This window comes from Leptopilina boulardi, unplaced genomic scaffold (assembly GCF_019393585.1).
Source record: "Leptopilina boulardi isolate dan_hultmark-lab unplaced genomic scaffold, ZJU_Lbou_2.1 LbouV2_325, whole genome shotgun sequence".
Taxonomy (NCBI): domain Eukaryota; kingdom Metazoa; phylum Arthropoda; class Insecta; order Hymenoptera; family Figitidae; genus Leptopilina; species Leptopilina boulardi.
In genome coordinates, this window is record NW_026137891.1 from 2,759,020 (window position 1) to 2,771,506 (window position 12,487).

The 12,487-nt window shown below is 26.3% G+C and overlaps 1 protein-coding gene across 2 annotated transcripts in view; it reads right to left on the reverse strand.

Moving 5' to 3' along the window:
- LOC127284444 (ecto-NOX disulfide-thiol exchanger 2) overlaps nt 1-12,487 on the reverse strand; it is a 135,204-nt gene that overhangs the window by 1,212 nt on the left and 121,505 nt on the right. Inside the window, exons 1-7 of one of the 2 annotated variants that reach the window (XM_051309880.1) lie at nt 4,471-4,640; nt 3,957-4,221; nt 3,288-3,886; nt 2,999-3,216; nt 2,734-2,928; nt 2,481-2,664; nt 633-739 (exon numbers count right to left, since the gene is read on the reverse strand). In XM_051309880.1, the coding sequence (XP_051165837.1) occupies nt 633-739; nt 2,481-2,664; nt 2,734-2,928; nt 2,999-3,216; nt 3,288-3,886; nt 3,957-4,221; nt 4,471-4,519 (1,617 nt within the window). In that variant the 5' untranslated portion in view covers nt 4,520-4,640. Of the gene's footprint in view, nt 1-632; nt 740-2,480; nt 2,665-2,733; nt 2,929-2,998; nt 3,217-3,287; nt 3,887-3,956; nt 4,222-4,470; nt 4,641-12,487 lie in introns of those variants that run through there. The other variant, XM_051309881.1, reaches the window with a different exon arrangement.

Genomic DNA, 12,487 nt, shown 5'->3' on the forward strand with positions numbered 1-12,487 from the left:
TTCTGTATTTCAGAGGCCTAATTCCTACATTCCAGGTAATTTTTTTTTTTTTTTTTTGAAGTTCAAGTTTTTATAATTTAGATATTATCTTACCTTACTATCCTTAAACTCTGAAGTACAGAAATATTATTTTCGATAAAAGAAACGTGAAAGCTGCTAACTCCCTTGAGGAATCCATGCCACGTTTTTGAAAATTTTAATTTTACAAATTCTAAACTTTAATGTTATTTTACCTTGTGCGTTAATTATCTACGATTATTTTTTTTTCATTTTATTTCTACTGTTACCTCTTCTTGTCTTATTCTTTTTTTTTTTGTTTGTTCTACTACTTTCTATTACCGAGAAAAGTTGTAATTGTAGCAGAAAGCGTGTGTCTGACTGTCCCGAAAGCTTCTTTTTTGCCTAATCACTTACCTGCATGAGACTGCATTCAAAAATTTTGTTTAACAAAACAAACGAGAGTGGGATGAAACGTATGAGGCAAGATTTTTTATTTTGCTTGCGTATGATAACATTTTCATATGATGCAACTTGGATGTGGCAATTTGTTCTGTCCTTATAAATGTTTTTTTTGTTTTTGTCTTTTAGCAAAAAAAACGCTAAAATTTCGAAATCTTAATGCAAATACATACCGATGATTGTTTCTTCCACATTTCAATGTTCTTCCGTTGTGCCTTGGTGAAGTGATCCCAAACCTTCTTGTGGCTGGCAGCAGTAAAAACTCGTTCGATCTGACTGACTGTCGATGACACGGATGTCGCATGTCGCATACAAAAACACAACAAATCCTCTATTGTACACCCTGCTTTAAATTTTCTACTAAATTTGTTCTAATTTGATCTATTTCCCATTTTATTATCCAAAAAATATGCAAATTCATCAAAACAAAAAAAAAAATAATTTCTCATATTGCAAAAAAAGAATTATAGTTTTCTTTTAATGGATTGGTTTCGTGTTTTCTTTCTTTTGAAAAGCAGTTTATCAATAGAAAAGTTAAAAAAAAGAAACTAAAAACAGAAATTTAAACATCTTTATGGTAATTCATCTGTTTCTGATTATCTAAAAGTTATTGTTGAACATTTGTTAAAAATATTTCTCTTGAAAAAAAAAATTTCTTTACCAGTTAATAAAACAGAAAAGAAATTTAAAAAATCATATTTTTTTAAAAATCACTTCAAGATTCTTTCAACAGATTAATTACCTTATTTTTAATTATCATTTTTTTTCTGCATGCCTTTTGGAGCATCATCGTGGTCATTTTTTTTTCAAAGCACAGTCACAGTCATCGTTTAATGTGAAAAAAAAATTCTCAGTACCGATTATTATGATTTTCATTTGCATTCTCCATCTTTAAGCCGAAATTAAAAGACAATTTCAAATTATTATATACAAATACAAATTGAAATATTAATAAGGATACTAATATTTTTTTTCTTTTGAAATTTATTATAATTTAAAATTGTCTTTATTTATAATGTCCCAACACCTTTTGTTAATCCTTAACATGCAACTGGAAAGTATCTGTAAAATTTTTTGAAAAAAAAAAAAACGGTATCTCCATGTTGGTTGATTGGTACCTAAAACCGGAAGTCAGCATTCTTCACCCACCTTTTTTTTAACTCCAATTTTCCCGCGAACTCTTCTAGATGACATTTTTTTTTTTTTTTTTTGAAATGCACTTTTGAAAGCACAAAGCGCCAAACCATGTACCTTATTTTATACTGTCTTACGCATTTTATTTTTCTTAAAGATTCCTTACTTTTTTTTTGTCGAGACATTTAAAAATATTCTTTTAATTATATTAAATTATCTCTCCTAGTTTCTTTTTTTAACATTATAAGCAGCGCACGTCACCTTATCTTTTTCTGAACTTCACTCAATGATATATAAAATATAATATACAATATATATATAAATATAAAAAAAGCATGGAGCAAATATAAAAATTTATATTCAGAGATATTTTACAAAAAAAAATTATTAAAACAATAAATTAAATTTCAATTTATTTTCAATAAGACTGAATTTTTAGAACAAAAAAAAAATTTTTTTTAGCCAAAGCTTTTGTTTCAAGACCCAAATCACATGCAACGTGCGTTTTTTTTTTGGTTTGCAACTATATTTTGAAAAAATGCAATTCTCCCTCCCCAAGAGATTAATTTAATTGACCCCTGTATTTTTTTTTTTTTTTTTTTTTTTTTTTTTTGAAATTCCGCATTAAGATTAAATGTAAAACAGAAAAATACCAATTTTCATTGTCAAATCGTTGAATTTTTGGAATAAAGAAAGATGTTGTCTGAAAAGAAAAAATAAGTCATAGATTTGATGCGCTGACTTTGTCCAATGACGCTTCGATCTCTTGCTATTGATGACACTTACCAGAAAAATCGTTACTTATTGCTGATATGGATTTGCAAACATGGCAAAGATATACAGTACTAGAGCTAATCTAAATAAATAGAAAAATATTTTCAACATACATTGTATTAAAAGTCCTTGCATTCTTCCCTTCATGAGTTCCTTTGCTTTCTGCAATTCTTCCTCGTACAATGCCTTCTCGGAAAGTAATCGACGAACATGAGAATTTGTTGATTGAATCATTGAATAAAATGTATTCGCATTTCGTTTCGTACAATCTCCACGTTCAAGCCAAGTAACAACAACCTTGAAAAAAACACTTTAGTTACTAATTTTCAATAGAGAATTTAGAATTTAAAAATTCAAATTCCCAACCTGTACGGCTTTCATGAAGGTGTCGTCTTGTTTAATTTTTTCGCAAACATTTGACGCTTCATGATCAGTATAATGAACAACTGGAGGTGGACTAGAAGGTGGTCTTTGTCTTTCTTTTTCGACTCGTTCCCTGTGACGTTGCTCTCTTTGTAATTGTCTTTGTCTACACTCCCATTCATATTGATCGTCTCTTGCCTAGATAATAATTTATTTATTATTTTTCCATTCGTTATGAAAAACATTTTTCAAAAATAATAATTCTCACCTGAGCAAAGTCTACATGAAGTCTACCTGTGTTGGCAGCATCACCATTTGATCCTATTCTTACTCTATATCCCGATAGATATATTGCTGCATCAACACTTGCTTCTAAAACAAAACGTATGTGACAGAAATTTTTCTTCGATAGTCGCAATGTTGTTATTTCTCCACAACGTTCAAATATTTCCTGTATAATTGTCTCCGATATGTTTTCAGGTAATCCTAAAAAAAAATAATTGAATTACATTTATTCAAAGAAATGGAAATTATGGTTCATGTAAAATTTTCCTCACCACCAACGAAAATTGTGCGACAACCTGGCGGTCTTTCTCTTGTAGTCGGTGGTGGTGCATTTGGATTTGGTGGGAATAATGTGCAACTTTTACAATGTATAATTTCTTTGGTGTTTTGTGTTAATGGCGATGGTGGTGGTGGTAATGCACTTGTTATTAATTGAGCTGCAGTATCAGTTATTATTTGTTCTGGACCAAGCATTTGTGCACTCATTATTGCTCCCTCATGTGACATCATACTCATTCCCATTGGTCCATAACCATGAGCGTGTCCAATATGAGGTCCCAATGTCATTTCACCCATCATTGGACCCATTGGACCCATTCCCATCATTGGATAACCAACACCTATACTCCAAACACTTGGCGATGGTTCAATTTGAGCTCCAATTGTTGTTGTTGTTGTTGTGCTACTCGTTGCATTGTGTGTTCCTGTAACTTCATTTCCATTTGAATTTACTAATGTTGTACTATTATTTGATAAATTTGCATTGTTTCTCTCCTCAGTTGTTCGTCTTTCATCTCTTCTATCGCGTTCATTTCTCTCATCACGCCTGTCTCGATCTCTTTCACGTCGATCGTTTCGATCTCCTCGCGATCTGTATATAAAAAAGAAAAATTATTATCAATTTCATTAATTTTCTAATAATTATTATAAAAATAATTAACCTTCTACTATTGTCGCGATTTTCTCTTGTTTCCCTTGCATCACGTTCCTTACGATTATTATCATTTTTCTCAATTCTTCTCTCATTACTTTCATCAGTACTTTCACGAACGATTGGAGGTTGATTTTTGTTTGTGCTAAATTCAAGTGGAGAATCATTCATGCCGGGCAAAGGTAATGGTGGCAGGGGAGGAAATCCTTGACTAGCTAATTCCATAAAACTTTGTGGACCAGGAATTGGGCCTAAAGGTCCCATTGCACCCATGCCTGTTTAAGAAAAAAAAAGAATTTAATGTAACCCCTCCCTTTCTCTAAAATCAGTGGTATTTTTCTCATTGACATCTCTAAAAATAAAGGTTAATAATAAATTTAAAAAAATGCCTCGTAAAAAAAATATTTTCATATTCTTTCTAAATTTATATTTAAATAATATCAAGGTGTAATAATTTTCGAATTGTCGCAAAAAATGTTGAATTTAGAGGTAAATTTGGTGTGATGACATTAATTAATATTTACCCATTGGTGGCATAGGTGTTGCAGGCATTCCAGGAAAATTGTAGGCCATCTTTCACCTTTTTTGATACTGTTTAATATTACTTTAATTTTAATGCATATGCAGCGCGCAATTGCATATACCATTTATTATATGTCAAACTACGTCAATATGACAATCAGTTCTATTTGAGGTTAAGCAACTGTTCCTCTTTAACTTTGTCGGTAATTTATATTTGAAATTTTACTTTATCATCGAAATGATGAATAAAAGAAATCTACTTTATCTTATGTATAAAATTATAATTTATTTTCTCACCACTAGAGGCAGCATGTGTTTATAATTTAAATTTCAAATTTAGAAAAAGAATTTAAATTATAAAAATTTACAATTCAATAATATTAACATAAATAAAAAATAAATAATTATGAATAAATAAAAATAAATATTTTCTAAATATTAGACATTACGCCTTTTGTGGCATAATTTTTTCTAATTATTTTTCTAATTATTCCACCTTGATTTTTGAGTTTTTTTTTTTGTTTAAAAATTTTTAAAATTGATATTCGTGTAATATTTTTTTATATTCCAGAATATAAGCATTAAATTTCTGAATTTAAATAAAAACTAAAAATTATATTTCCGAGGAAATATATATCTTTGATTTAAAAAACTGAGAAATTTTTCTTTACCTTCATTTTAATAACAATATAATAATAATTATGATTAAATATAATAAACAGAAAAAAAAATTTATTTGATTCGAATAATCTATTACTTGATTATTATCAAATAAATATTTACTTGAACCAAATAATTTTTCTTTGAATTAAATAAATTGTATTTGAACCAATAATTTCTGTATTTGAAACAAATGAATCAAATAATAATTATTTGTTTCAAGTAAATATTTATTTGATTATAGTCAAGTAACCGATTATTTGAATCAAATAAAAAAATTTTTTTTTTCAGTGCAAGTGAAAATAAGACGACATAAGTTTACGCAACATAAAAAAAAAAAAAATAATTGAAAAGCAACGGATGTAGATGAAAAAAAGAAATGCTGTCAGAATGAAAAAAAAAATGAAGCAAGACGAAGACTCATTTACTTTTCAGTAATATTCTTTTCTTAATATACGTTAGGTATAATATTGTCATTAAATATCGTCATCATCGTTCTCGTTCAGTGATATATGCATCGTGGGTGGCTATACCACGTACAATATATTATTTCTCATTCAGTTATTATTTTATTTTTTTTTTTTTTTTAAAAAGAGTCTTGAGCATAAATTAAATATGAACAATTACTCTGTTTTGTAAGTCGAATTATATTGAAATTCGATACGTTTGCCGTTCTCAACTCAAACGGTAGCTGATGTGAGTGTTCAATACCCATCATTTTTAAAGGTGAAGTTCCAATAGGTATCGTTTATTCGTTATTTAAATTTTTTTTTTGTTTCGAAACAAGAGAGTCATTTGAATTTGTATGTTAAAAAAAAAGAATGCGCGAGGAATTACCGAAAGTCGAGTTCTTCGAATAAGCAATTGAAAGAGAAATGGGAATTTTTGTTGTTAAAAATTTCCCCTTAATATTAATTTTATTATTTATTATTATTTATTTATCCATGAACACCTTGTTATTAATTTTATTCAAAATTGTTATTTTTTTAGATTTTCTTTATTTACGCAAAAATATAAATTAAAAAAATTTTTGTTTATACAAAATGTATATTTTTCTCGCAAGAGTTAAATATTTATTTCTTAAAAAAATAAATTTATTTAGCAGAAATAGAAATTTATTTGGCACAAATAGAAATTTGATTGGCACAAATAAATATTTATTTCTTTGAAACAAAAATTATTTAGCACAAATGAAATTTTATTTGAATCAAATAAATATTTACTTGCTGCATAAATAAAATTCTATTTGTGCTGAATAAATTTTATTTGAAATAAAAATGTTATATATATATATATGACAAAATAAAATTTTTATTTACGCCAAATAAATGGCCTCGTGGGCTCTGATACAAATATATATACATTTATTTAATTCAAATATATTATATTTGGTTTAAATAAAACATTTCTGTAGGATATAAAAAAGTTTATTTGATTCAAGTATAATCGGTTTCTTTAATTTAAATAAAAATTATTCGGTTCAAGTAAATATTTATTTGATAATTGTTAAGTAATCGATTATACTTGAATCAAATAAATTTTATTTTCTTTAGTATAAAATATATTTCACGAAAAAAAAAAAGTTAGAGCGAAAGTTTTCACTATAGAATAATAAAAGATGTAATTGAAGCAATATTAAAACTTTTGCTATTCTGACACCTTTCGCTGTTCCAGATAAAGCTTTTATCCGTGTTGAAAAAAGGAAAATTAAAGAATATTTATTATTATTATTATTATTAAATGTTTTGAATTTACCATTTCAATTAATTAAATTTGTTTTTATTAATAAAAATTAATAAAAAAGAATTAAATACAATTAATTAATCTACATGAAGCTTAAATAAATGTTCTCTTTATGTTTCAGAAATTGTGTTTTTTTCCCCCCCTCTTGAAGACGGTGTATGACAACGGTTGAGTGTGTAATAATGTCGTTAAAGCATTAAAAAGGCAGTGGAAGATATACCCATAAGGAGAAGCGAAGCGAGTAAATCGGCTTATATTATTGGAAGTTGATGCATATATGAGGTGAGAGACCACAGACTGTTTTTGTATCGCTTAAGCTAATGACGCACAGATGGTGATATTATTGTGCGTATATATATATAAGGTGGGATGGTTTCTGAATCGAGCAAGGTGGCTGAAAGCCAAAGCAAAAGGGTTTCGTTTGGTTTGATTCTATCTTGTCCAGCCGGTGCCGCGCGGCTACTGCGAGATCTTATCATGGTTGCACTCCTTTTAACCCAACTCAATGTTAAAATGCATGTTCACTTTTGGAACGTGCAGATGCATATACATATATATATGTTCTTCTTTAATATCTACCTGTTAGTATATCACATTTTCATCTTTGAAAAAAAAAAAATTCCAATAACACATTGTGTTTCATGCCTCTCTCTATATAATTTCAAAAGTTGTAGCAAAAAACTTAACAAGTATTAGATAATTGTTATGGAATTTAAAATCTTGCTTTAAATTATCGGTATACAGTTCGATACCGAATTGAAAAAAAATTTATTTGATTCAAATATAATTGGTTACTTGACTATAAGAAGAGAAATATTTTATTTGAAATAAATATAGTGAATTTTAGTTAAATATATATATATATATATATATTTGTTTTAGAGTCTAATAACTTTTTTATTGTAAATAAAAATTTTATTTGTCATAAATGAAAATTTTATTTTAAATCAAAAAAAAAAAAAAATTTATTTAAAACAACTCTCAGAGAAATGGTATATTTGTTTCCGAGCCTACTAACTCATTTATTTGTTGCAAATATATTTTATTTCATTGAAATAAAAAATTTATTTGAGCCAAAGAAAAATTTATTTCTGACAAATAAAATTTTTATTTACGCCAAATAAATAAGTTAGTAGGTTCTGAGATAAATATACATTTATTTAACTCAAATATATTTTATTTAGTTCAAATAAATCATTTTTCTGGGTGTAATAATTTTTGTATTTGAAACAAATATTATTTAATTGACTAATAATATAATTATTTAATAAAAATAAATATTTATTTAATAAAAATAAATATTTATTTAATAATATAGAGAAATATTTATATCAGAGCCAAATAAATATTTATTTGAGTTTAGTAAAAAATTTTATTTGTTTTAAATAAATTTTATTTGAGTTCAGTAAAAAATTTCATTTCTTTCATATAAATTTCATTTGAGTTAAATAAAAATTTTATTTGCGCTAAATAAAAATTTTATTTGTGCTAAATATAAATTTTTTTTTTATTGAAAACAAATATTAATAAGTTATTAGACTTTGAGACAAATATATATTTTTTTTTTGCTTCAAATAAATTTTATTTGTCACAAATAAACGCCATAATAAAATATTTCTCTTTTAAACCTCTTATGTAAATTTTGGTAAATTATTTTTTGTATCTTCTTTATGAAGAAAGAACTTTATTCTGTAAAACCACATTTATTTTCTTAACACCTTAATCAAAATTAAAATACAGAAACTTGACACTAATATGAGGATATGTGATATGCATGAAAAAGATGATTCACGAATAGTAGTTTATTTGAAGGCTGTGGTCTACATTGTAGCTGGCAACACGATTCGAAATTTGAAATTTAACCCTGCTGTAATGTTAGCGTGGATGAGAGCACTGAAGTGCATGTTCATAGGCTTTGACAACTGGTTTTTATAATCTTTTTTTATAATTTTTTTTTTTTAATAATCTTTTTTTAATATAATTTTTTTAATAATTTTTTAAATAATTTTTTAAATAATTTTTTTAATACTTTTTTTTTAAAAAATAATTTTTAATAATCTTCAATTATTTGAAATCAATTATAATTAATTAATAAAATAATAAATAATAATAATTGATAAAATTGTTGACATTTAATAATTATTTATGATAACAATTTTATTACCCGTACAATTTTATTGCTAATAAATATTTATTTGATTTAAAAAAAAAATTTTAATTACGCCAAATAAATAGGCTGTGAGAAAAATATACTTTTATTTAAGCCAAATATATTATATTTGGTTAAAATATAACATTTTTCTGGGTGTAGATTTAGAATTTAAATTAAATTTAACTTGTCAGGTTAATTTTTAAAAAATTCTTTTTGTTAAAATTTCGCTGTTTTTTTAATTAATTTTGAAATTTGTTCTTTTTTTCCATGGAAATTATTTTTCATTAATTTAAATACGAACTTGACATCGTTTAGCAAAATCTGAACAAAAATTCAGAGGACGAGCTTTCTCTTAATTATACATATATAAGATTAATTTGTTCGTGTTTTCTTTTTTTTTTTGCAAAATCTCATTTTCAATAAACATCTGCTTGGCCTTCTCTCTGGTGTACACCCGGCACGCGTCGAGTATAACAATTATAAGTAATATATTTCTTTTTGCGCACTGTACACTCTCGCATAAAGAGTTAAAAAAAAAACTTTTTTCAGTAATAAACACGTTTGGGGAATATTTAGGACACAGAGAGAGGTTTTTTTTTTTTTTTTTTTAATACAAAACCGTGATTGAAACTTGGTGAAGAAAGGAGAGAAAGCATTTGGTGCAAGCTGCACAGAACGGAAACGAGACATCATTTACCTATAACTTCTTATATATATAGGAATATTACGTAATATGTGAAATCGAGGTCCATGAATTTAATTAACATTTTTAATTTTCGTGAAAAATTAAGAGCAAATTTAATTTATTTTTTTTATTTTCACTGAAAAAAAATACTCGATTACTTGACTATTATCAAATAAATATTTACTTGAATCAAATAATTTTTATTTGAATTAAATAAATTGTATTTAAATCAATAATTTCTGTATTTAAAACAAATACCATTTAATTGACTCAAATACGCATATATTTGTCTCAGCACCAACTAGACTTTTTATTTATTTTAAATAAAACATTTATTTGAACCAAATAAAATTTTATTTAAATAAATAATATTATATATTTTATAAATATTTATTTGATAATAAGCAAGCAGTAATCGAGTACTATTTGAATCAAATAAATTTTTTTTTCAGTTTAATTTTCTTTCATATGTAAAATTAAAAAAAAAAAAAAATTCTTCTCCACTTTATAATTTAAATATTTTTGAGAAATTTTCATTTAAAAATTCTTATTATTATTAATATATAATTATCATAATAATTATCATTAGTAAAAAATTTTCTTAACTGTATCTACAATTTCTGAATGAAAATGTAAATAAAAAAATAAAATTGCGATAATATCGTATAATCAAGATTACAATTATATCAAGATATAATCCATTTTTCTATCTACATTTGCGCCACATATATAATTTCGCGCGTATGAGAATAATAAAGAAGGGGGCAGGGGGGGGGTGAAATTAGCAGTAATTTTACTGTCGTTTGTCTTTCTAAAATTGATTTATCCTCTCTCTCTCTCTCTCTCTCTCTCTCTCTCTCTCTCTCTCTCTCTCTCTCTCTCTCTCTCTCTCTCTCTCTCTCTCTCTCTCTCTCTCTCTCTCTCTCTCTCTCTCTCTCTCTCTCTCTCTCTCTCTCTCTCTCTCTCTCTCTCTCTCTCTTTCTCTCTCTCTCTCTTGTTCTCTCGCTGTCGAAGAGAACCAAGTCGCGATAAAAGGATAATGGAATCTGTTTCCTCTGCGGCGTTTACTTGTCACGGTTGCGCGCGTTTATTTGCACGGCATCGCCTTCGCCAGTTTTCTGGATCTGAACACTAACACCCGGTAGCGGAAAGCCGTGCGAAATAGGTGCTTATTTCATTTTCTCGTCTCCTTTAACACATACATATTCCCGTATAAGAAAGGAAGACGCCATCGTTTATATATATATATATATATGTACACACATATCCTGGCCGATCGTTCTGCCTCTACAAATATTATTTTTACGCCTACCTGCTCCCGTGATCACGAAGTCTGCGCTCTGGGTAATAAACTGTATTTACCACTATTTATTCGCTCGGTTGAATTCAAAAAAAAGATCCTCCTATCAGAAAATAACAGTTAATTCATTATTCCCAGAGAGAGAGAGAGATCCAAATTTTTATTTCCAAACCTTGTATTATTATTAAATTATTATTTTTCGAATTAACATTTAGAATTTTCTTTTACACGAATTTTTGCTTAACAACATTTTTACCAAACTATTTATATTTGGCAGAATTTTTACTCTCTAAATCTGAATTAGTAAAAATGTTTACTAATTTAAATTAGTGACTCACTTTTTGCTTTAGAATTAGTTAAATTTTACTAATTGTTAGTAAAAGTTACTAATAATTAGTAAAATTTTACTAATTGAGAAGCAAAAAGCGAGTCACTAATTCAAATTATTAAACTTTTTTACTAATTCAGATTTAGAGAGTATTTCACAGAATTTCTTTTTACTCATTTTTCTTCATAACAATTCCAATTTAACCGAATTTTAATTCAGCATAATAGAATAGAAACATAGAATTTTAAAGTAATACGAATTTTCAAATGGCAAAATTTCTAATTAGCCGAAACTTCATTTGTTCGAATTTACACGAATTCTTAATTGATAGAATTCTTGAAACGCCCGATTTTTCATTTCACCGAAATTGCAAATGTCCGAACAAACATAACCTGCAAAAAGATTTCGGCGCAAATTTTAAAATTGGACGAATCGGAAATTATCAAGAAAATCGTAAATTTTAAAAACAGCCAAAATCTTTCTATTTGTTTGGCCATTTGCAATTTCGGATAATTGTAAATTCGTCGTTTTAAGTATTCTATTAAATAACAATTCGTAAAAATAAAAATTTAAATAAATTAAGATATTCGGTGAATTGAAATTTCTGGAATTTAAAAATGCCAAACACTTAAAATTCTATTAAATGCAAATTCTGCTAAATTCTGTCAAATAAAAATTTTTTAAAATTAAAAATTTAGAATCTAAAAATTTTGTAAAATAAAAATTTGGTGCCGAATTTTAATTTGTCAGAATTCATATTTTACAAAATTTCTCTTTACAAAATGTTTAATTTAATAATAATTCTAATTTAATCGAATTATAATTTAGCATAATTCTCATTCGAATTTTTAATTGTCCGAATTTGAAATTTACCGAATCTTTATTTGTCCGAATTTTTATTTTTATAAATATTTAATAGAATTTTTAAAATGCTGAAATTTTCATTTGTCCGAAATTGTAAATGTCCGAACAAAAAATCGACAGAAAAATTTCGGTGTAATTTTTAAAATTATTAAATTTATTATTATTATTATTTTTAAATTAATATTTTTGATTGGTCAAGTTTAAAAATTGTGCCGAAATCATTCTGTAAATTTTTTATTCGTTTAATTGCAATTTCGGACAAATGAAGATTCGTCTTTTCAAGAATT